Genomic DNA, 24,366 nt, shown 5'->3' with positions numbered 1-24,366 from the left:
AATGTGGAACGTACGCCTCTACGCCTCGACCTCCCTATTGTCCTGCCCTGTTGAAACTGCCAGTTTCATTGAACTTCCGTTAAAGGACTTTGATGACAATTTGGTTTTAATAAAATTGGAATTGACAAATTACTAGTTGTTGTAGCGATAAGCACACTTCCCGAATGTTTTGGGAAGTGTTGTCGACGTTGATGGTCTTTTGCCGGGTCGATCAGGTACGTTCCGGTAACATGGACCATTAAGGTACTAGCACGATCATCTTGGGAACGATTTAATATGACCACATTGAACCTTCTAGGCCCATTCCGCAAATTAATAGTCGAATTACTGGTATGTAAATCACCCCTAAGTAATTCACCACTAAGTAATTAATAGTCGAATTACTTCGTGGTGAATTACTTAGAGGTGAATTACCTACCAACGACTTGATGTTTTTCTGTTTCCTACTATTCTCTGCGTCTTACAAGTTGTCTATTTCAAATTAAATATTACAAGTTATATTACGGATTCCTCCATACAATAAAAATTCCATTATTTTGAAACTTTTTAAATTATTTATTATTAATTACGTTCGTATTTTAAATTTACAGCATTTATTTTAATACAACTTATAAAAACGTCTTAATATTTTCTTTAAATAAATATTTGATAGGTAAACTAGAGAACATAGTCATGGTATTCTTGTAAACGACGTAATGCCACGTAACTGTGTGAACTTCGGAAAGTTTAAATTTTGTTCGACAATACGAGTTTACGAAGCATTTACTATATACCATATGTTGGGTTTGTAATTTTTCAATTACTTAAGTCACTTTTAATCATTTGTCTTAGCATTTGTCTTATTTGAATAAATTATAACAGGACATTAATAAATAAAATAAAAATGTTTGATAAATGTAAATTCTTTAAATTAATTTCACTAGTTATTAAACAAATTTAAGTTTTTTTTTTCGGGAGAATATATTGCACTCACATTGCGCCATAAAATCAAGTTTGTGGGGTCTTTTCACATTTAATGTCTACTGTTAAACTCCAAAATGGACCATTAACTCGAGTTTATCGCGCAATGTGAATGGAGTCTAAGGATAAAGTGAGTTTATTGAAACCGAATGGAGAGATCATATCAAATATGTAAAGACTATAATAACACATACATGATAAATATAGAAACAGGAAAAACTCGAATTTTTATTTTTTAATGTACATAATTAGTATCGCGTATTACAATAATTTGGTTCATTGGAGTTTTTGGTTCCATTTAAAAACTGTTATACGGTGCCTGCTAAAAATACACATAGAAATATTTATTATTATATTTGTTTTGGGTAGTTATTGTAATTTTTCTTGGACCACTGCAATAGCTGTTCAATAAAAAATACATACAAATATACGAGGGGCGATCCAAAAGGAATAATAAACAGTTTTTTCAAGTGCACATAAAACTTAAAAAAATTGTCCTGAATAACGAGGAGATTTACTTCCCTTCCAATTTGAGTCCTGCTTCTTTCGATTTTCCCCAACACATTGATGGGACCGAGAAGCTTTTATGGCAGGAATACGCTCGGTCTCTCTTAGAAAAGCGTTCTAATTGAAAATACTTTTTTTTTACAAATTTTTGATCCTTTGGTGTGGAAGACGGAGCACGCTACCACCACACCACGGTGGGCAATACCTAAGAAGGAAAAACCCCTGAAACGGGACACCATTCTTCTGAGCAGAGGTCGTTAGCTAGTGAAATAATTATTCGCGTTCACTTCAAGCACATTATTATTTTATATTACGTTTAGTAGTCGCTGAATAAGCAGAGTAGCAAGATCGCAAGAGGCTCTTGTTAATTTGCGTATTTCAAAAAACATATTTGCCTACAAACGCTCATTCGCAGAATGCTTTAGTTATTTATTGTTAGCAATATACATTTTAAGATCACGGATTCGAATCGAGCTGAAGGCCTAATACTATATACACACACACCAAATTGGCAATTTATACCATTTGGACAATTTATTACGCAATTTATCATATAATAAATAGCCAATTTAAAAAGAATTGCGTAATAAACTGCAAGTGCAAACTTGTAAAGTGTGTTTATTGAGTAGATTTAAACGTCAGTTACGCATGTCTAAACTATATGGTTGGCTCATCTGATCAGCTGATTTTATTTTTTACACTTCACTGGAGTAGGAATTGTCAAAAGAAGATGGCAAACTCATAACTAAACCAAAACATTGAACACATTTCCTTACAACACACAAAAATTTCAAAGTTCTACGTATTCATTCCATTCCATTCGCCTAATACCTAGAGATGGGATTCTACCCGGTATTTACCATTTTTCAGGGGAATATTCCTTTTTTCTACCGTTTTTTGGGTATTTTCAAAAGCAGTTGAATCGAGGTACGTTGGAATTATATGTGAGAAATGTGTACGTCATTTGGAAATAGATATTTGTTTCGAATTTCCAAAAGTGAATGTTGTTAAAATTTAACAAATCTACATATATTTGCGCAAACAAAACAATTAAAATTGCAGAAACGGTATGTATTGTTAATAAGCCAATACCAATGAAATTCGTTAAATCTTCATTTCTTTTAGGATAAATCATGGTAAGAACCAAGAGCGCTAAAATATGGAAACATTTTGAGTCACATGCAAACGCCAAATCAGTTTCTTGCAAATACTGCAGTACAGTGTAAAATGGGCGAATGTTAACAAAATGGCTAATCATTTATCCAAATGTTTTAAATGTCCAAGCTTGGTTAAAAAAAATATTGTGGGAATAAATCCCTGTGATTCAGGAACAATTTCCAATTCCCCTTCCATTAATGCTAGCGATATTTCCAGCTCATCGAGTTCTCTCCTATCATGGAACTTAGTGCAAGTAATGACAGATGAGTGTAAAGAGAATATTGCATGAAAAATTATCCAAGGCTATAATTGTATCTGGTACTCCATTTTCCATTGTAGAGTTTTTAAGGTATTACAACCTTCATACAAATTGCCGAACAAAAAGGCAGTTTCTTGCAAGTATTTAAACAAATTACACAATGAAATGGCAAGAGATATAACCACAAAACTAAGGTCGTCAAGCTACTTACATATGCAATGTGATGGAGTAACATTCGTAATGAAGGTATCATAAATTTCCTTATTTCTAAGCCAGATATTGTTTTTGTGCGTAGTTTAACTACGGAAAACAACAGCCACACTTCTTATATCGCTGACAAAATTATAGGGACTATGAAAAAATACGGTGAACAAAAGTTCGTAGCCTTGATAGGCGATAACGCCAGAAACATGCATGGTGCTTTTAAAGAAGTAAAAAAAGTTTATCCTTACGGTGTACCGTTAAATTGTGTAGCACATTTCCTCAATTTAATAAATGAAGATTTTTTAAAATGCCGTTTGCTAAAGAATAGGTTTTTACAAGTTAGTGAAATAGTAAAGGCAATTAAATACAATCAAGTATTGTCATCCCTATTTTCCAAAATTTGTAAAGAGAAAGGATCCGGAGCACAATTAAAGCTTCCCGTTAAGGCCAGATGGGGCAACTATGTAACATGTTTAAATAGTTTAATTACCAGCAAAGTGGTACTTCAAACTTTGGCTGTTCATAAAAATGTCAATTGAAAATTAGCAATAAAATCAGTATTTTTGAGTGAGGATTTTTGGAAAACAATGGATTAAAATTTTAAACTATTTCAACCGATGGCGCAATGGATAACTTCTTTTGAAGCCTATACTCATACATCGAGTATATTTTGCATTTAACGATATTCGAAATAAGATACGAGCTGCATTGGGGTCTATTTCAGAAATTAATGACGATGACAAGCAACAGTTATTATCTTACTTTGAGGAAAGGTTTGAAATGTCGGTAAAGTCCATACATTTGGCTGCTAATTTCCTTGATCCGAATAGTCAAGTGCACGAACTAAGTTCGTCTGATTATCTTACTGCAATGCAATTTATATACGATATGGGTAGCAACTTTAACGTAAATGTTATGATGGACCTAGGAAACTATAAGGCTATAGAGGGCTTTTGTGCTGCAGATTTTGTTTGGAACATCATTGAAGACATTTCTCCTTCCACGGGGTGAGAAAGTATTTGCGCGACCACGGAATTGAGCAAAATAGCAGTTCGTATATTGACTGCTCCATGCATTCACTCCAAAAGAAGAAACAGATTAACAACAGATAATACGGCAAAAGCATGCTTCATGTCACACAATTGGAACCTTTTCAACAGAGGTGTACGACAAAAGTATACTTCTTGCGTAGTTGATGCCGACGAGGATGAAAGCACAAACATATTCGATGCAGTACCATCTACTTCCACCGGTTTCCCACAGCCTACGCCCCATACTTCTTTTCGGGATTATGAAACTTTCAGCGATAGTGACTAAATACTATTTTAATTTGAGTAATGTAATATGTATATTTCAAAAATAAATACATATATTAGTATAATATAAAGTTTGATGTGTTAAAATTTGAGTATTTTGTCTGCTTTATAAATATTTGTATTCCAATTTTACAAATTGATTGTAAGACGAATTGATTTTCTGTAGTTGTTTGCCATTTTTCTTAAAACATAATTTTTACCCTTATTTTGGGTAAATATTTTGGTTTTACCCATTTTTACCATATATACCCAATTTACCGGGTATTTATCATTTGGGTATTTACCCATTTTCCAACCCGCACATTGGACAGTCTGAACAAAGGTATGTTGTTGTTGAACAAAAGTATGTTGTTGCTGTAGAGATGAGCCAACCAGCTATCAAATTACTATTGTGTAAGCTAAATTGAGTTGTATGAACGCCACTCAATTTAAATCGAAATTGCCTCAATTAATGTTTCTGTTTGAACATAGTATAACAATAATTATTTTATCTAATTTAAACAATTTTTTCATTTAAGAAATATGTATCATAACAAAAATAAGACAAATCAGTAGGCCGATGTAACAACAAAAATTCTTAATATACATTTTATTTTAATGTTTTGTTAGACTGAAGCATTTAAATATTTTTAATTTTGGTGACCACTGCTTTGAAGCGATATTCAATTAAATACGGTAGAAAAAAATAAATAAATCACAGCTGTTTCGAATCGAAGACATACACAGCTACTAAGAGGAAACATTAAGGGGACTTTACTGCACCACACTGACGTAAGACTAACATCGTGCAGGCAACGTGAAACAAATTGAAGAAATTGTAAGTGCCGCTCGAACAGTGACTATCAGGCATATAGCTGAGGCCTCTTTGATCCCACAAAGCAGAATTCAAAGAATACTTGCGAACAAACATATAAGTATCCGCGTCTTAGTTGCCGATAATGTTAACTGACTAGCAAAATCAGAAACGAGTCGACTTTTAAAGTGTTTATCTAGAAAAGTTGCAAACATACCAGAAGCAAATTTTAACATGCTTTGGGACTAAACAACAATTGACGACAGTAAGAAATTAAACTCAAATGAAACAAAGAAATCCAAAGTGTCGAGCGCAACAGGAAAAGTCATGACGTGCGTTTTTTTCTTGGTCGCTTAACGAATTATTATGTTGAATATTTGTTGCTATGGCAGCCGTTCAAGAAGCGCACTGTCAACTGGCTAAACACCCCACTATTTACCGTATCTAGCCCCCTATGTAGAAGAATAAATTAATATTATTACCATATTCCTTGTGTCTCTAATTATCATAACTATTGGATCGCCCCACGTAATTACCCAACCAACATTTAAGTTAATATTGCATTGCTTGGTCTAATTATTTGTTAAGGTAACATTACCAAATTAATGGCACCTTACACATATGTATGAATTATACATACAACTCGAAAACTACTGGAAAAAATTCGCCCTTTAAAATCTATTTAATATTGGTTGAGCTGTAATGGATAATTTGTTTGAATGCTGTTTTCATGTCTATGGCTGGTCCACGTACCACCACTTGAGGGAGAGGAGGAATGCACAGGATGAAGGTGAAGAATCGAAATTAGGAGAGGAAAAGCCTAGCTAGAGAACGAGTGCTCATCTAGCTTCACAGTATATCTGTTTTCAAGCAAAATTGTCTAGAAAATAGGATAAGATAATATCAACCGGTTTCAATAGTATAGAAATAGGGCAGAGAACTTCGTCAATTTAATTTTCTTTTTTTTTATATTTACAAAATTTTGTTAAAAAACTTCCCTGAATTGAGTTTTGTAGCTAAAACTATGCAACCAATCTTAAAAACATTTTCGAAGAAATTCGAAAATTCGAGAAAAGTGTATGAAAATTTTGAAGTTTTTATTTGGAGTTCTCTGTTTTTTTTTTTTTTTTTTTTTGTGTAAGCAGTTTTGTAGCCCAATCAATTTAGTCTAAGAAAGTATAATTTGATAATTTTGATTGAGCTTTAGGCCAGATTATTGAATAAAACTTCTTTTTAGTAGTATTCAAAATATATTTATTTTTCGATATTTTTTAAGAAAGTATAAGTATAGGATATAAATTGAAAATTATTTCTTGTTACCGGAACGTACCGGATCTATATCCGGCAAGGAACCGTCAACATCGTTAACACTCCCCAAAACAACAGCATATTAAAAGCTTGATACTAATAACTGGTCTCTTAAAATTCGCTTTGACTTTTGACAATTTTTTTCTCCATACAAAGTGTAAATTTTTTTATATGGAATATAATTCGAAACACCCTTCGGAAGAAAATTTTTCAAATATTAATGCGGATTTTGAGGGACCTATAACTTGTAGTTTGTCAGACTAAAATTGATTGGGCTACAAAACTACATACAGAAAAAAAAAAAACATTTTGGAGAGTTTCAAGAGAAAATTAGGAATTTTCGAATTTTTTCGAAAATATTTTTGAGCTTGGTTTGCATAGTTTCATTCACAAAATGCATTAAAGTATTTTCTTCAATTACCAAAAACAAAAAAAATAACAATTAAACTGGCGAAATTGAAAAAAACAATGCCGCTACTATATTTCCGTTCGCTGCTGTGAATGTTTGTTGGGTAACGTTTAGATATTTATTATGATAAATTTTTCAGCTCAAGTTCAAGCGCATAAATTGACAAATTTAAATCAATAATTTATTTATGTTTTATTTTGTTTTTGTCTGCAAATCTTTTTCGGCTTGACCGTTTTGAAATTACTTCGCATGCTCTGTAACGCAACGTTTTAGTTTTTTCAAACATGAATGTTCCATTTGAAATTTGTAGCAAAATATTAATTATTTTACAAACTGTATTACTTATTAGCTTTATTATTTTCTTTATTTCTTTTTTTGTTTTTAATTAGAATTCATAAGTTATTGAATTGTTATAAACTATCGTAAAAATAACTAACACAACTCTGTTTTTAATTCTATCATTTTTTGAAAATTTTTATTTTTAAAAATTCTACTTAATAGTTCTTATAAACCCTTCTTTGGAAGGAAATTGACGGCAACGGTTTAAAATTTGTTCCTTGTTTTTGGCATTTTCATGAATACGGCAGCTAGCAAGTGTTTATGCTTTTTCCTTCCCTTTACAATACTCTATTATAACTTACTTTATTTTAGTAATTTTGTTTTTTTTTTTTAAGATTTGATTTTAAAGTTTAAGAAAGTTATATATATAAAAGCTTTAATCAATTTCTGTTAAAATAAAAAAAGCCCTATATGTGCTCAAATTTAAGAAATTTTGGGCATTAACGGGGTCGTTTATAAAAAAAGTTCTGAGATAGGTCGTTCTTTAACCGTATTCTGAGACATTGGTTTGAAAAGCAAATTCAGGAACAAGGTATTTTTGAAAAATTTTTTCAGATAGGGCGTTTTCAAACTGACAGCCGCGATAGAGCGACATTCCATTGAGCCGTCGATATAAAACATGAAATCAGTTTAATCAAATGGTTTCTAACAAAGACTTCAACTATGTAATTATTTTACAACTAAGAGTTTAACTAATATTTGAAATATTACAAGTAAAACTAAAAATTGTACTTTAACATTGGGCGTTTTGGGAGTTAGAGACGCGTTTACTCTACGCCGTCACTGCTACTTAATACTGTTAAATGTTTGTGCTTTACAATTTTACTGTTTTGCTGTTCTGTCGTTTGCATCAACACTTACAGCGACCTTAAAAACGCAAATGAGTTACAGGGCTAGTTTCTCGAACACAATGTAATTTAATTTAGTCATTATCGTAAAACTTAAGTTTGCGCCAAGCTAAGCCAGAAGTTTGCATAAACTCCTCACTAGCTTAGGCTTGATCTAGCATAAAGACTCCACTAACTTAAGTTTTTTTTTAATAATCTCAAATTGCAGAAACTAGCCCTTAATTTAGGTTTTCTTAGTATGTACTTAGTATGTAATTGATTTATGCTCGCTTTTAGGTACTTCGTTGATTATTGTTGTCACCCATTAAATCTTCTATAGCGCCTGTTAGACGTCCTTTGCTAAGCGCATCAACTAGCATACGTAGACGCTCTTCACGCTCCGAATGGCGGCGTTCCAATGATGAAACCTACGGTTAATTAAGAAAAAAGAAACGTTTTTAAGTTACTGCTTTAACAATTTGTACGCACAAATTAAACTTCCAGCATATTAGTTTTTTGTTTGTTTGTTATAAACATTATTAAAATTATGCCTTAATTATGTGGTCTATTACTATTACGTAATATGTAGGTGAATAACTGTAACTATCTTCGAAAACGAGCTCTAAAGCAGTGGTGTACTCGACAGCTTCGTAGAGTTTCGGAAAACTATTCGGCGTTTACCTACATGTCGTGTGAGCGCAGCGACAGAGATTCAGTAAAGCAAGCAGTCAATCAGTTTTAGCTTGTACGTCAAGCCATGGATGAATGGATTTGCGACTCTTTGTTTCACGAGAGCGCTGTCAAAATGCACATTTTTGTCAATGATGCCACTTCAAACAAAAATTAATAGATCTGAATATGGGTTTTTTGATATACATTTCGGCATTTTATATTTTCAATCATTTAATAAGATGATAGTCGAAAAATATTAATTTCTTTAAACTTATTTTACGACTAGTTAGAGTTAAATATAAACAAATCTAAATAAAATTTACATTTTGATTAGTCAAAAATTTGTAACGCATTTAGCTCACAGTCGTTTCAGGTTCTGTGATCAAAATGGACTGGTTACATCGGGACTTCATATTTACAAAACCTGTTTTAGTGATAACTTTTGAATGAGAAATAATATTTACCCTCCGCCTTCGAACTAATAATATTTACACTAAGGCCCGGTTTTTCAGTACAAGTTCATCTCAGTTTGTCAGTTAAACTACGCTTAAACTTATTTTGCAGTTTTTCAGTCTACTTTAACTGAAGTTTAAGCTAAGCTTAAGCGGCCGATCTGCCAGGTTTACACTCTAGTTAAGCTATCAGTTATTTGCGTTCGTACGAAATGGCGGCGAATATACTCAACAAGGATTTGGAGTTGAGTACCATTAGAGCTCATGTTGATAACTAGGCATACTTCTAAAATCTCAAGAGTTATTTCGAAACAGTGGCTCAACTCGAGAATCATAGCGTACTCAGCAAAAGAGGGAATTTTTTATAAAGCAAAAAATGCTATTACTTAAGTTGAAAAAATGTAATTAACAACTTGTGGTTCTCTAACTGGACTCAAATGTAAAATTCAATGATGTTGATGTAGGATCTTCGGTGTGGTAGGCGGGGCACGCTACCATCACACCACGGCGGCCGTCTATATAATTTATTCTTGATTAATTACGCTTCATTACTTCATCAACAATGGGGCCAATTCCCGTTTTGTGAAGTGATAAAAAAGAAACGAGTTTTCATACATTTGAACAAATTTTTGTATAAGTTATTTTTTTTTTTTCATTTTATTATTTCACAGAACGTGAATTGGTCCCCAGGTGTTTCTTTCTCACAAGAAACAGCTGTTAGTTTTGGTGGTACCTCCTTGGAGATTTTTTTTCAACTCCACCTCAACTCGATATATAATGTAAGATATCAACTGGAGAAATGGGTTGAATATTCATTTGAGAACTGTAGATTTCTCAAAATCCCTCGAAATTAGGATATTAATTAGAAAATATTAATGACGTTGGAGATCAACTGGGACACTTTTAATTTTACAAAATTTCTCAAAGGTTGGATAGTGACTGGAGAATGAAGTTGGATACCAACTCGAGAACTATCTGGTGTAAGAATAATTAAATAGTGATGTTGGATATCACTTCCGGAACTAGATATATATTTCACCGAATAATTTGTTTCCATATTTGTTGGGTAAACAAAATCCAGCTGTTGCCGTATCTACAAATTATCTAGATAATAAAAAACCAATGTTGCCGCACAAAACAGCATACCCAAAGGGCGGCCTTAAAACGGGACTAAAAAACTGCTCAGTAGTTTAACTGGAGTTTAAATTTGACTAGAGTTTAAGCAAGCTTAGTTTAAGCTTAGCTTAACCAACCACTCATAAACCGGGCCTAAAACAAATATTTTTATCTTTTTTCCCATAATATTTGAACGCATTTCTGCAGTTGTAGGTCAAAGTAAAGTTTACTGAAATTGTTGGCCCGTTTTTCGTTTAAGCTGGCACATTTTTTGTTCTGGCACCCGCTTCAGCTGGCGCGAGGGATTTATCTGCGATTGTTGCCAGCACAAATTTGAGATAAATCCCTCGTGAGAGCGAAAAAATTGGAGCGTTAACAAATGTTTCGTATCAAATCATATTTGCTTCAAGCAGTAAACATCTTATGCGTAGATTCTATGCCCAAACATTACCCGTGTCAACATATACTACCACAAAAAAGTAGCGTTTCTATTCGAAGCTCTGCCGGCGTAGTGCACCACTGCTCTAAAGCCATAAGAAACTGCGCTTACATTTAACAATTAAATAAAAGCGGAATGCAGTAATGGAAGAGCAATGAAAACATATGACACTAACGTTTGAATGGCTATAAAATATCATAAAAATTACAAATAGTCTAAGTAACTGATCTACCGTAACTACAAATAAAAAGAAAGAAGAAAGCCAATAAATAAAACAATTAAGAGCTAGTTTTTACGAGATTATCTTAGTTTTTGTACATAACTTTAAATCGGTAGTTAAATAGCTATATTTTCCATATAAATGTTTCCCTCCAATAATCGCCTATTATGAAAAAATTTAAGAAATGGCGAATTTTTTTCTTAAACGGTCAAAAATTTATTTAGGTTTATTTTTTAAACTCTTAAACTTTACTGCTGATTTTAAGCTTTTTTATACCACTTTTAAAACCACTTAATACTTTTCAGGAAATTCCAAAGATATCTTGGTTTTAATTTTAGTCCAGACACTTGAAAAATATAATTTTCGATGAAAAGTTTAAAATTAAAACCAAAAACCGTTTTCTTAAACTTACTAGGTCTATATTATAAACTATAAGAGGATAAATCCAATTTTTAATATATTTAGGTTTGAATTTTAGTCCAGAAGTTTGAAAAATTAAACCAGTCATATGAGCTCGTTTCGTTTTAGACTTCGCTAGATCTGCATTTAAAGCAAAAAAAAAAAGTTATATGACCAAACTGTAGACCGAAAGTTCACGATTTAAGCCAAAATTTTCAACCGCGTAGTCCTAGAACCATCTATAGGGTGTCATTTCTAAATAAAAGCACGAAAAAAGAGAAACGTTTTAAGTTTGACAGCTAATAATTTTGACCCTAGGGATGGGACATATGTGAACGTCTTGATAAACTATTGTGGATTTATTGTAGATAAGTGCAAGTGCAAACATTATCTTAGGATAAGACGGGCACAGGCAAGATATAAACCTTTTCATAAATGTAGCTGAATCATAATAATTTGCTTGAATTTTTTAGGAGAGTACTCAGATGAAGAAACTCTCAAAGTATCATTTTAAATCGTAGAGAGTATGTTGTAAGATTTTGAAGAAAACTTTCTTCGTGTAGCTGTCTCAGAGAGTAATGTTAATGTCCTTCGTAATATGGGATTGGAGTAGATGTCTCTGGACTTGCAGTATATTTGCTACCTGTCAAGTAGAGCTCTTTGTAATCGACCATTTGAAGAATTGAATACATCGCCACTGGAACGCAAACAGCCAGTCGATTGGTGATAATCTATTATTTTGCTGAACAACTTTTGCTAATCGACTAATCGGAAATCGACTATTGCGAAAGTTGTTCATCAAAATAATAGATTATCACTAGTCGACTACTTGTTTGCGTTCGATTAGTTACAGATTCGACTATTCGAAGTTTTTTTTTTTTTTTTGTAATTTTTAATGAGTTCTGCGTTTCGTAAAGACGTTGTTGAGTTATTGTGAATCATCTGCGACTCACATATTTTGCACTTTGCTTCTTTGGCATCCTCAGGAAATAGAAGAGTTGATGTACCCAGCTACGTTCCTGGAAACTCACTTTAAAGCAAACAATTTACTATTGTTTCGTAAAGACCTCACATAGACTAAATGAGTCCATAGTGCTACCAGAAGTTTGCTCCAGGACCAAACTGAAAAACCCTCTCAAAAACAGGACCTGAAATAACACCGTCTCTTGACAAATACTAGAACAAAGAATGTGCTCCATTGTTTCCTCTTGCAACCAGCACTCCCTACGTCTTCTATCACTGACGAGGGCTAATTTAAGAGCATGTGACACTAGCTGGCAGTCCCTGTCGATGATAAAAAAATAAATAAATGCAAGGCACGATATAACTCCGAAGAGAATTTAGGTCGAGCTTCTCTTCCAATTTGCGTCGTGCTCCTTTACATTTTTTCCTGCAGACTGGCGGGCATCTGCAAGGGAGATGAGTTTTCATGGCAGAAGTACACTCGGAGTGCTTGCCAAACACTACCGAGGGGCGATCTCGCTTTGAAAAACTAGTTTCTAACTGAAAAAATTTGTTTCAAAATTTTTGATGTTTCTTTACCTGGGAATTGAACCCAGGATCTTCAGTGTGGTAGGCGCAGCACGCTATCATCGCACCACGGCGGGCGCTGTCGATGATAAGCCGATAATAAAACAATAAGTTCTCGGTATCGGAAGCCGGCGAAGCTCTTCTCAAAAAGCCCGGAACTATTTTTTCTGGTCAAGTTTGCCTCTGTTGTGGGTTAACTTGAAACCCTGAGCGAGCTCTAGTTAACATACAAAAATTGGTTTTCTAAACTTACACATTTATGTTTACACACTGAACTTCACGAGTACTTGGTACCATGCCTTTTTTAAATTTATTTCGAATTTTGGAAATCTTTTCGCTTTTCATACCAAATTCTTTAGTTAATTTTTTCTTTATAAGCATAAATTTCCATCTCTACCCTGCCGTGGCCTGCATTTAAATGCGTTTCAATGCAACACGTTTTTTGTAAAATGTATTTTTCTTCATTGCTATCATTGGGTTAGCATTATTGCTGTGACAACTTTCGAATTCTTCATCATCTTCGGTTTGCATATAATTTCTATTTTTGCTACAACTTTTGTTGTCATCCGCCACCGCCACTCCATTTCTAGTATCATTGTTCATCATCATCATCGTCATCCCACTCACCTTGGCTTTCAGCGCATAATAGTCTACAGGTAATTTGCGACGTTTTTGTGATGCGAATGCTTCATCGCGCTCATTAAGGCGCTGCTGTAAGACGCGCACGGTTTCATGACATGACGCCAACTCACGTTCGTGTGCACTTTGTAACGTTTTCAACTATTTAATAAAACGAAATAAAAACCAAATTAGCATAAAATAGTTTAGCTTAAAATATTTATTTATTTGAATATTTTTAAAAATTATTTTTAAGCGTTTTCAGGAAAAAAGTCATAACAAAAAGCATTAGTGATTCGCGAGTGAAAATTGACTTGTCGGTCACGCGTGTTTCATGTTACTTACATCGTTCAAACGTTTATCATGCAGCATTTTATAGTCCGATTCGAGCAATTTAAGTTTGTTTTGCGCTTCCCGTAGCATTTGACTATCCGTTGTCGCTGGCATTTGTTCGCTGTGCGTTTGTTCGTGATTGCGCCGTGTGACGTTTAAGCAAGTATAGCTGTTCCACTGAGATTTATCCGATTTCATTGCTGCAAATATAACAGGGAAATAGAGCATTTCAGTAAAAATTAATAAGGGTATCATGTATCGATCGAACGTCGACATCGGCTTTAAACGCTTTGAGGCCTTTGGCGACCCCACCTATAAAAACTTTGTTTCTGATTGAATAAAACTGGTTTCTTAACTTTTGATGTTGCTTTGCCCGGGATTAAACACAGAACCTTCGGTGTGGTAGGCGAAACACGCTACTGCCAATGAAAAAGACTAGTTGGAGTTAAATGTTAAGGAATGTTACATTCAAATCGGGTTCGCCTTAAACCTTTTTTTCGTCGAAAGTGGCTGATAAATCACAGTCAGCACTGCGTTCAACGACAATGCAGGGAACACCAAAGCAGCTAAACTACTCCGATTAAGTTGGGATAAAACAATAAGCTTCTAGGCCTCCAATGTAAAAAAAGCTAGAATATTGAGAAACCTATCTGACCTCTTGAGGGGTATACCTTGCCAACTATTTAAACGATTTTTACGTATCTCTGTTTCGCCATAACTGGCGCAATTTGAGGGCATGAAGAGATCAAGTCTTATTTCTTCTGTGCCTTCCAATTCATTGAAGGTCTCCTTCCTCTGTTTCCAAATATGGATGTAGTTGGGCATACATTCTGAGTTGAAGCGTTATCATCGTGCATAATATTGTAACGAATTTAGGGAAATTCCACTTATTTGCAACCTTCTGCTAACGTTCGTATTGCTGAACTGTCGAATAAATAACTCCAATATTCTTTATTAGATTTCCTTGGTAGTACTTCACAATTATACGTCGCAACCAATAGCGTGCTTAAATCAAAGCTGATTAGCCATGCCTCAGCTTGCGCTGCTTTCATACTATCGGTTTCCTCGTTTACCCATTTCTCCTAAGGTCTAGTAATTTCGCGAACTTCATGCTTGGTTACCAGCCATATACATGTATATTTGTAGTTTGTAGCCATATGCGTGTGTATATCGCACACTAACTACAAAAGAGTCATAGCTTAAAATTTTTCAAAATCGGGTTTTTTCCATAAACCAATTCACAGTACACATCTCTAACTGCCCTTAAATTTCGTTGTCATTATTTTCTTCTTTAACTGGAAAATTACCGTTATGCCAGTTTTGGTGTTGATTGCATCGCTTGCGCTGTATCAACAAATGAGTACTATTTTTAGTTTTGTCAATGTGCTTAAGAACAAGTGAACAGTTTGTTGTGTATTAATTAAAATTGTGTCTTTTTATACATAAGGAGTAAGTAAATTTGCTTGTATTATTGTGAAATGTGGCTTTTTTGATGAAATAATTGTCATATATAATTGTCATAAATAGTCATAATTCAAAATTGCTATATATTTTGTCCGTAAACAAATAATCACAACAAACTTTCGTTAATTCATTTTATAATGAAGGTATCCTTCTTTGTAAAACTGGATTTCAGTATAACATTACAGACGTTTTCACATAAACCGTTTTTCTTCTCTCCTGAACATTGACATCTTTCAAGTTGTGACTCTTTTGTAGTTAGTGTGCGATATGTGAGTACTACATGATGATTGATTTGTTTACGTACACAAGAGTGGCAGCTTGCTTTATTGTTGTTGTGCCTTTATGTAATAACCTTGGGGATGTTAAAATTCGCCACATCTAGCCGACGTAGCCTTTAGGCTGTATTCGCTTTATAAATATTCCATAAAATTTTTTCTCGCGAACACTACAAGGGCCATCCCATATTTTCGATGATTCTGAGCCGTGCTTCAAGACAGGATGAGATTGATCATAAGGTTGAAGAAATCACACGATAAGGAGTCGCCTTATTTAGTTGCGAATGACCAGGGAAGGCCCTTCTTAGTTTTCACGTAGCTTGACGTGTTGCTGAAAGAGATTTGGCAAAGCCGTATGAGCGTAGCATGAAATTTAAACTTAGACATATTAGCTTACAGACATCTCCAATTCGTCAAAGAGATGTTGCGTGTCGATTCTCTTACTATGGAAGTGCGGCGTATCGTTCTGTAGTCTCACTTATACGGTCCACACACGTCGTTGGTGCCTAGAGGCATATAAATGTTATATTTAAAATCCCTACATTGATGTCGCTTTTTTGCTAGCGGGCTTCCTGTATGGCGGTGACTTACGCCTTTGCGTTCGCGAGAACGTCAACAAGTCAGTCTACTGTTTTTTCGCCTGCGCGATGCCGTTAGTTGTCAAGGCGCAAATGCGCTGACTCTTTGCTTGACCATCAAATCCCATCTTTCCGCTACTTTTTCCAGTTTGGAGTAAGCCAAACTTTCATCACCGCTTCACCACCACTTCTGCACGGAACCCGCAATGTAAAACCACACTCCAAAGAAAACAACAAACAAGCCTGCTCAACACTCAACTGATTTAATATTTTTTTAGTGCGTATTAATTGTTATTATTTAACAAACAACGCAGTCCACTAAACAAAGCCAACAAATTGGCAGACAAAAAGCGAATTAGTTACGTCTTAAAAAAAATGGTAACAAATAAAAAGCCGGCAATAAATATGTAAATAAAACATAAAGCACAATAGCAATAAATTGTCAAAGAAATTAAAGAAGCAATGTTTGCCACTTTCGCTTTCGATGAAACAAAAAAATTTTAGTAAATAGTGGCTAAGAAAAGGCCCTAAAATGTTTAGTTAACAACGTCACAAAGGTTGTTGAACAAATTGTAGATATATGTGTGTGTGGCAGTGCGCGTTGCTTCTTCAAAGCGTTACAGCCGCTGACATAATAGCGAATTTATAGCGCATGCGCATGCGCCAAGTGTCGCTTAGTTAGCGCGCACCTAGGCGTGATGTACGAACGCGCATATTTAAATGCAAGACACGCGCCATACCTGCGTTGCTTGCTGCTGATAAAATAAAAACGCGAAAAAAGTCCCCTATTTATGCCAAATGAATTTTGCATGCACTTGCATGCATGTAAAGGCGTATAATGCACTTAAATGATGTTGGCTGTTTTACGGGAACACCTGCCGCCCCCTACCGTTTAACAATGCTGCGCACTACAAGCAGAGAAAGTCTATTAATCAATGACTTAAATGTAGCCACGAGCTAACAATGGGCGTTTCAGCCTTATAAGTATGCATGTCGTGCATGCATCCGCGCATCACCCTGAACCATTAAGTAATCGAATACGATAATGTGTACATACTTGGAAAATGTTTTGTGCACATTCGAAGAAGATATTACTTACAACAATGCATTCATATAGTTTGAGGCGGAATTTTTTGCAATTTGAATATTTTTTGAGTTAAAATTTTATAGGCCGTTTTCTGGAGTAAACTTCAAGAAGCATTTTTTGTGAACAATATTTGTGTTTATAACACAGATAAATTGAAAGGTTCACATGAGAAAACGGCTCTTAAGCTATTTTAATATGCTCGCCGCCGCTCCTCAAACAAACCTTTAATAGGATAGGCACCTTGCTGTCGGTTTGAGGGCTTGGCCCAACTCCATAGCGCTCGACTATGTGGGTGCACTGGTTAGGAATCTGCATCTACGCACCACCACCTCATAGGAGGGCCACAGGATGTCGGTGACTTAGAACTGCTAGCACGCATAATCCAGGGTATTATGCGGATTGTGCTTAAGAGATGATTTGCAGACAGGATGTATATTCGACTGTATTTAGATGAATTCTTTTCACTACTGGGCCAGGAAGTAACGATGGCCATACCACAGCAAGTGACGGTGCTGTGACGAACAACCATTTTCCCCATATTCATTACTAGACGGCCTTGTTGTTTGGTAAATATAAAGCTTAAGGTTAGGCTAAGTTATGTTAAAACGACTGGTCCGAGAAGTTGCATCCCCGCCCGACGCTTAGGCCGCCAATGCGCCCATTTTGATGTCCTTAATGTAAGTAACACTTACTGTACCAGCTACAGCGAATCGAGCCACTTTATGGATTCAATCATTTCAACTATCTCGAGATAATTCAAAAAACGGTTGCAGCCATCCTCCTTCTACTTAGTACAGGACAGTGGCACAGAAGATGCTCCACGCTTTAGTAATAGAACGATTTAATTTCGAGCCTAGCAGCGTTAGTGCCTATCAGTGCGCAGTGAGAACCCTTAACAAGGACGAGAGACTTGACTTATGCAAGGTGAAAAAATTGTTAGTGCTTCTTTTATCATAAGAATATCATACAAACCTTGGTGAGTCGCTTGTCGAAGCGCCGAGCAGAGCATATTTGCTCTACTTATGGTGTTCGTTCTCGCACGGAATTTAAAAAATTTACCTGCTTAATCATTTTCGCGAAGGATGTGGGCGGTCGTACCCCTCCTGGGCAGCTCATACGCTGTACAGTTCCATTCAAATAACCCTGTGCACAGGTACCCATATAAGGCTAACACTGAAGTGATGGGCCATTTCATTAAGACATCTGAGGCATTCTTTGTGTTGTCGACACATAAGACCGAGGCCTTTAGCGCGGCCTGACTGTCGGAGAAAGTTATCACCTTTTCACCGTGCCGTGCGGTCTGTGAGCCAGAACAAAGAAATTGAGCTGAGAGTAGAACGAGGCAGAGAAAAAAAGTTACGCCTTTCACAACCCCCGCGAGCTTTAAGAGTTGTTAGCATTTGGGAGTTGTAGCCGAACTAACTGGCTGCGAGAGCTAGCTCTTGGCACGGACTCGTGAAAGAATGAAATCAGCAAGCTGCGAGCAATCCTCGATCCCGTAACCGGATTAAGGACTATGGTATGGGGTTGACTAAGGGTAGGATTTTTATATATGTTGAGAAGAAGAGGCAGCAATCCGCTAAAGGCGCACGTCTGCATTTAAGTGGCGTAAGCGGTAGGGGAAACGGTCCCAGGAGTGAAGCTATCTATCAAGACAAGACTTGAGGACTGGGGTAGGTATGTACACCACAAACTGCGTAATACTACGACAACAACCAACAACAAAGGTATACCAACTTCGATTTGAATACTGGAACAGGTTAAACTCTTTCTTGTGCAGAATCAACCCCGACATACGTAATTTATGTCCTGCATGCGAAGTGTCTTCACATGACACCAAGCATCTTTTTAATTGTAATGTGGAACCTACGCATCTAACGCCAATCTTCTTATGGTCCGCCCCTGTTGAAACTGCCAGTTTCCTCGGACTCCCATTAGAGGACTTCGATGACGATTTGTGAGTGGTCATGCGAGTGGAGCGAAGCACTGTTCACACAACAACAACAAAGGCGTACATAAATACTCGGTAACTTCTCTTGGCAACTTCGCGAAGTGGCAGGTATTTGAAAGCATACAAAGAAAAGCGAATCACCCACCCACTTACCTTCTTTTTCGCGTTGCAATTTCTTTATAGTCTTCTTGCACTCTTCCAATTCGCGCGTCAATCTTTGCATTGCCTTATCCTTAATTGCCAAATCGACGCGCATACCACGTATCGTAGCTAATAGGTGCGCATCTTCTTTAGCAGCCGTATGCGCATTGTGATGATGATGCGCCGATATTGTCAAGTCTGAATGTGACGCGGGCAGTTTTGATACCAAGGCTGTGCTGAGTGTACCCATGGCGGTGACAAGCGGTTTACGTATACCACTTTGCTTTGAGTTCGGCCGTGAGGTGTTGGGCGTTGAATTGGCTGTGCTACTGGTACTTGAATTTGCTGAATGTACTGCGCTAGAGGTGCCAATGGTATTGGTGCTGTGATCACGCGTATGCTTCGTTTCGACTATGGTTTGTGTGGCGGTTGTGATGGTACCACTGTTGGTGGCATTGCTGTTGGCGGCACCTGATGAATTCATGCTTACACGTTTTGTTATATCGCTGCTGCAACCGGCTTCATTTTCTACTTCCACTACATTGGCATCGGTTTGTGTGCAATTATTGTAGAAATTCTGTGCTTTTTTCGATACAAAGTAGTCGAGGGTGCGTACTTGAGATTCAATTTTTTCGTTGAGTTTCGTATTGATCTCTTGTAGGCTGTGTGGGTGCAAACAACAATAGAAACTAGTCATGAAAATTGCTTTTCGTCAGCTTTCTGATAACTTACCTCAAAACCTGCGTCTCTAAGTCAGCAATGTGCGTCTCATATTTGGACTGCACAGAATTGAAACGCGCTTGCACATTGGCGAGTATTTGTTGTGCTTTCAAATCTTGTTCTTTTGCGTCAGATTCGAGTTGGGCTATGCGCTGTTCCAGAAGTTTGCGACTATTCACATTTTCCTGATCGTTATTTGCACATTTTCCAGTGTTCTTGGCAGCGACTGTGTAATGGGAAGATAAAACATGTCATTAAAACATTGACAAAACCCTACTTGCGTTTTCGAGCGCTGGACTCCCGTCACTTAAAAACCCCTACCAAAAAAAAGGAGGTAAAAAGCGTCTGTGGGTATCTCTTTCTATTGATAACGACCGCTGAAAACGGTTCAGTTGCAGGGTTGGTTTATATCCTAGGCAATGGCGGGCATCACTGTCATACAGAGGACGCGATGGACGTGGCAAGTCCCATGCACAATAGGGCTATTCATCGTCTACCACAGTGGCATTGAGAAAAAAGGCATTACTGTGGCTCTGTGATGGGAAATAGACTTCGCCGATAAGTATACAATCGTGTATTAAGAAGTCTCTGATCCTACAGTGGGAAAATTCAGATGGATGCTGAAAAAATTCCCAAGGGGTTCATGTTCATTGACTTCACCCAAGGAAAGTTAGCCATCGGGAAGCTGCTCCCGAAAAAACAGCTTTCTGGAGGGTTTACCTCCTTGCAGTGCACTTCATTTGGCGTCGGCAATGGGATTAAAGATGTTTAAAGACATCTCACGAAGGTTGTATTTAATGGCTCTGGTTTCCATATTGAGTTTCCTTCATTGCGTCCCAGTTGAGTTAGGCCTGGCTAGATTAGATTAAGTTCAGTGGTCGCTATCTCGGTGGGAGAAGCTCACTTAAACTGCTTGAAGTTCCGTTCTGATACCGCGTAAGATAACGACAATGTTAATAGTTTAGAATAAGACCTCTCGACCTGAATGAAACCGATCTCGATATAAAAATACTTTCGGCTTTGAAAAAACTGGGCAGTACAGCATGACATGACTTACTGATTTCTCCTCATCATGCTCCATGCAGCTGCACTATGTAAGGGTTCCCAGTATGTTAAGACGTAGTATTTCGCCCTACCTCTGATCAACATTTTGCGTATGTTTTTACTCTATGCCCATCTGTACAAGAGCAGACTCCAGGTGGCCAGCAGAACTTCGAATTCCCTACAACTATACTCGTCCGATTCAATCGTGCCCATTAGGGCCAAGTGATTCGTACGTTAGTTGGTTGGATATTGCTATGTACCGATGATCCTTATCTTAAAATATTTCGAGGCAATCGCAAAGGAGATCAGGCACTCCCAGACTACCTTTGATGGCATCACAGTAGAAACAAAGCTTTATTGCCGCTTGACAATTATAGTAGATTTTAATTCTTAATTGAGGGGACTTTTGCTTTGAAGACGCTACAGTGACTAAATTTACGGCTTAATTTGAGCTCCCAACAGGAAACAACGCTATCAACTGTTGGTACCGGGTTCAGCCCGTTCGCTGGTAGAAGAAAATGCCTTCATGGCATTACTCTTCTCCCCTTGGCTAATTGAATTCTTCCCAGCAGCTCTGGCTCCAAACGAAGTCAGAGTACATGTGGCTTTCCAAGAATTTTAAGGGTGTACTTCCCCTTATCCCTTTAAAATAGCTTGCAGCTACGGAGGCGGTGGTGTTCAGTAAATGAGCACTGGATGAGCAGCCCCTGCTAAAAGAAAAACACTATCCTCCGCAACCACTCCAAAATAACCGACACTTCAATACCTCCGATTGACCCATTGATCCGCGCTACGACGATGTCCAGACATTGCGGCTATTCTTCTTCTTCAGTGATCGCCTATCACACAGTTGCCGGCAACCGACATCCCTTCGTAAAAGTAATCTGCGACACGTTCTACTCATATCTTTCGCCCGTGACGTATTCATAGGTCATGTTACCTCATTTTTCCGATGTTTTTGTTGTTGTTGTAGCGCTAAAAACGCTCCCCGAAAATTTTTGGGAGTGTTATCGATGTTGGTGGTCCTTCGTCGGATTTGATCCGGTACGTTCTGGTAACAAGCACTATTAAGGTAAAAGCCCGACCATCTCGAGAACGATTTATTATGCCCACATTGGAGTTTATAGGCCATCCCGCCCCCACCCTCTACTTCCTCACCACTTATTTACAAACCTACATACTCAACTTGCTCTCTGCCTGAACTCTAAGCAACTTACCTATCAACGCTGATACCGAGTCTGGATGTTTGCGCATTAAAATACGTTCCATTTCGCGACATTGCCGCTGTAAATCTTGTATGGTTTTGCCATCTTTCTCCTTCATCTCCTGTGCTCGCTTCTTCTCCTGCCGACTTTCTTCCAATTCACACTGCAGCGCCTTTTGTAATTCGAGCGCCTCATTACGATCCGCTCGCGCTGTTTGCAGCTCGGAGCGCAATATATTGGCGCATTCATTCAAATGTTGTAAATCTAATTTAAGAATATCAGACTCCTCCTGCAGCTTCGTATTACTTTCCCGTAAATCACGATGCAACTGTGACAGTGAATCATGTTGTATACGCAACGATTGTAAACGTTCTTCGGTATCTTTTAATTTTTCTTGCAGCTGCTCGATCTCGTGCTTAAGCGCATGCTCACGTCCAACACTGGCCGCCGCAAATGGTTCTATTGGTGAGGTACGCGCCGATATCATGCGCTTTGGTGAACTATTGACTGATTTATCGCAGTAAGTTTTGGCTGGTATGGGATTGGAAATGATGCGATGCGGACTGTAGGGGCCAGGCGTACACGATTGTGAAGATTGCATTTGACTTATACCGCTATCCGGTGTTGTCATCGAGGAGCGCTGCACGCTCGCGCTATAACCAAATGAGCTGCGTTGTTCTTGCAGATTGGAGCTACTGTGGTGCTGTAGCGCTGAAGCGCCAAAATGAGCGTATGGGCTACGACGTGCCGGACTGCCACCACCCCCACCACTACCAACAACAACGTGTGATGTATTAGACTGTGTTACTTGCTGTGCGGGTAGCTGCTGTTCGGAGGCATACCAACTGGGTCGGCGTGCCATCGCGTTTGTGCTTACTACTTGTTCACTTGGATTTGTTTTTGTTGTAGTATGTGATGTGATGTGTAACGATGTCGACATAACTGATGATGATGATGACACTGACAAATTTCCCGTAAACAATGTAGCCGTCGTATTGGAAGAGTTGTTGCTGTCGCGGCTTTTAACGGCATTTTCGGTTGTATTAGCGCCCAACGGACTGCTAGTGTCGTCTGCGCTCAAGGTGTTAGCATCGCCGTCACCATCGACATCGTCGTCGTCGTCGCAGTCGTCAGCCAGTTCGTTGGTGCGCATGTTGTCTGCCTCAGTCACATCATCAACACCTTCATTCGAATCATTGGAATGTGTATTATTGGATTCTGCTTCTGCAGGCGCTCCTTTGCCATTTAATACCAGTTCAATGTTGTCAATACCTTCGGTGATTTCTTCCACCTGCAAAAAGAGAAACATAGAGATAAGGAAAGGTCAAATGAGGTAAAGAAAGCTTTTAATGTTGAATTAGCAGTAAAAAGCGAAAACATTTTTTTAGATTACACATACTGTCGAGTTTGTGCCAAAAATATTAAATATTAAGTGATGCTGTACGCTTAAACAATATCAGAGTTAATGGGATTGCTTTTGCTTGAGATTGGTTGTCCATCAAGTGAAAGTGTAAATTAGGGCTTAAACTCATTATATCAAATGACAGTTGACAGCTCATCATCTTCATTAATTGACGCTAAGCCGCCTGGGTGATTTCGGCGGTTCACTATAACTGACGCCAACTGGAAGCAGAGAGGGACATAAATTCCTTCTCCACCTTTCCCTTGCAACTGAGTGAAAGTCTCACCCTATTGATATAAACAATTTTTAAGCCGGAGTAACTTATTTCATTTGCATGGAATCACTTAGCCAAGAAAGCCTTTGGGCTTTTATTGGTTGCATAATCTACATATCTGCTTAAAGCTCATTCAGCTCATCATTAAAGCCCATTTCTTACATGTCGTTAGATTTACGGAGAGAATCTTACGGCGAACTTTTCTCTAGAATACTCCAAGGGTTATCCCATCTTTTCTACACTCCGCTCATGATTCCGAGCCATATATCAACGTATGATGAACAACTTACTAAAGCGTGATTTTTGATCGTCGAGTCTTTCACGATATTAGCAAATACTTATTCTTGCCCTCGTTCATCTCAAGAC

At 37.2% G+C, this 24,366-nt stretch overlaps 1 protein-coding gene across 1 annotated transcript in view; it reads right to left on the bottom strand.

Annotated features, from left to right (window-relative positions):
• Positions 1–545: 545 nt before the first annotated feature.
• Positions 546–24,366, bottom strand: part of LOC137251352 (uncharacterized) — a 143,946-nt gene continuing 120,125 nt past the window's right edge. The window contains exons 2-7 of the mRNA XM_067785780.1: positions 22,337–23,615; positions 20,088–20,301; positions 19,368–20,017; positions 13,872–14,059; positions 13,536–13,688; positions 546–8,508 (exon numbers count right to left, since the gene is read on the bottom strand). Of these exons, the coding sequence (XP_067641881.1) occupies positions 8,374–8,508; positions 13,536–13,688; positions 13,872–14,059; positions 19,368–20,017; positions 20,088–20,301; positions 22,337–23,615 (2,619 nt within the window). The 3' untranslated portion in view covers positions 546–8,373. The remainder of the gene's footprint in view (positions 8,509–13,535; positions 13,689–13,871; positions 14,060–19,367; positions 20,018–20,087; positions 20,302–22,336; positions 23,616–24,366) is intronic.

The sequence above is a fragment of the Eurosta solidaginis genome, chromosome 4, assembly GCF_040869045.1.
Source record: "Eurosta solidaginis isolate ZX-2024a chromosome 4, ASM4086904v1, whole genome shotgun sequence".
Classification (NCBI taxonomy): Eukaryota; Metazoa; Arthropoda; class Insecta; order Diptera; family Tephritidae; genus Eurosta; species Eurosta solidaginis.
This window is presented reverse-complemented; position numbering and strand designations above follow the sequence as displayed.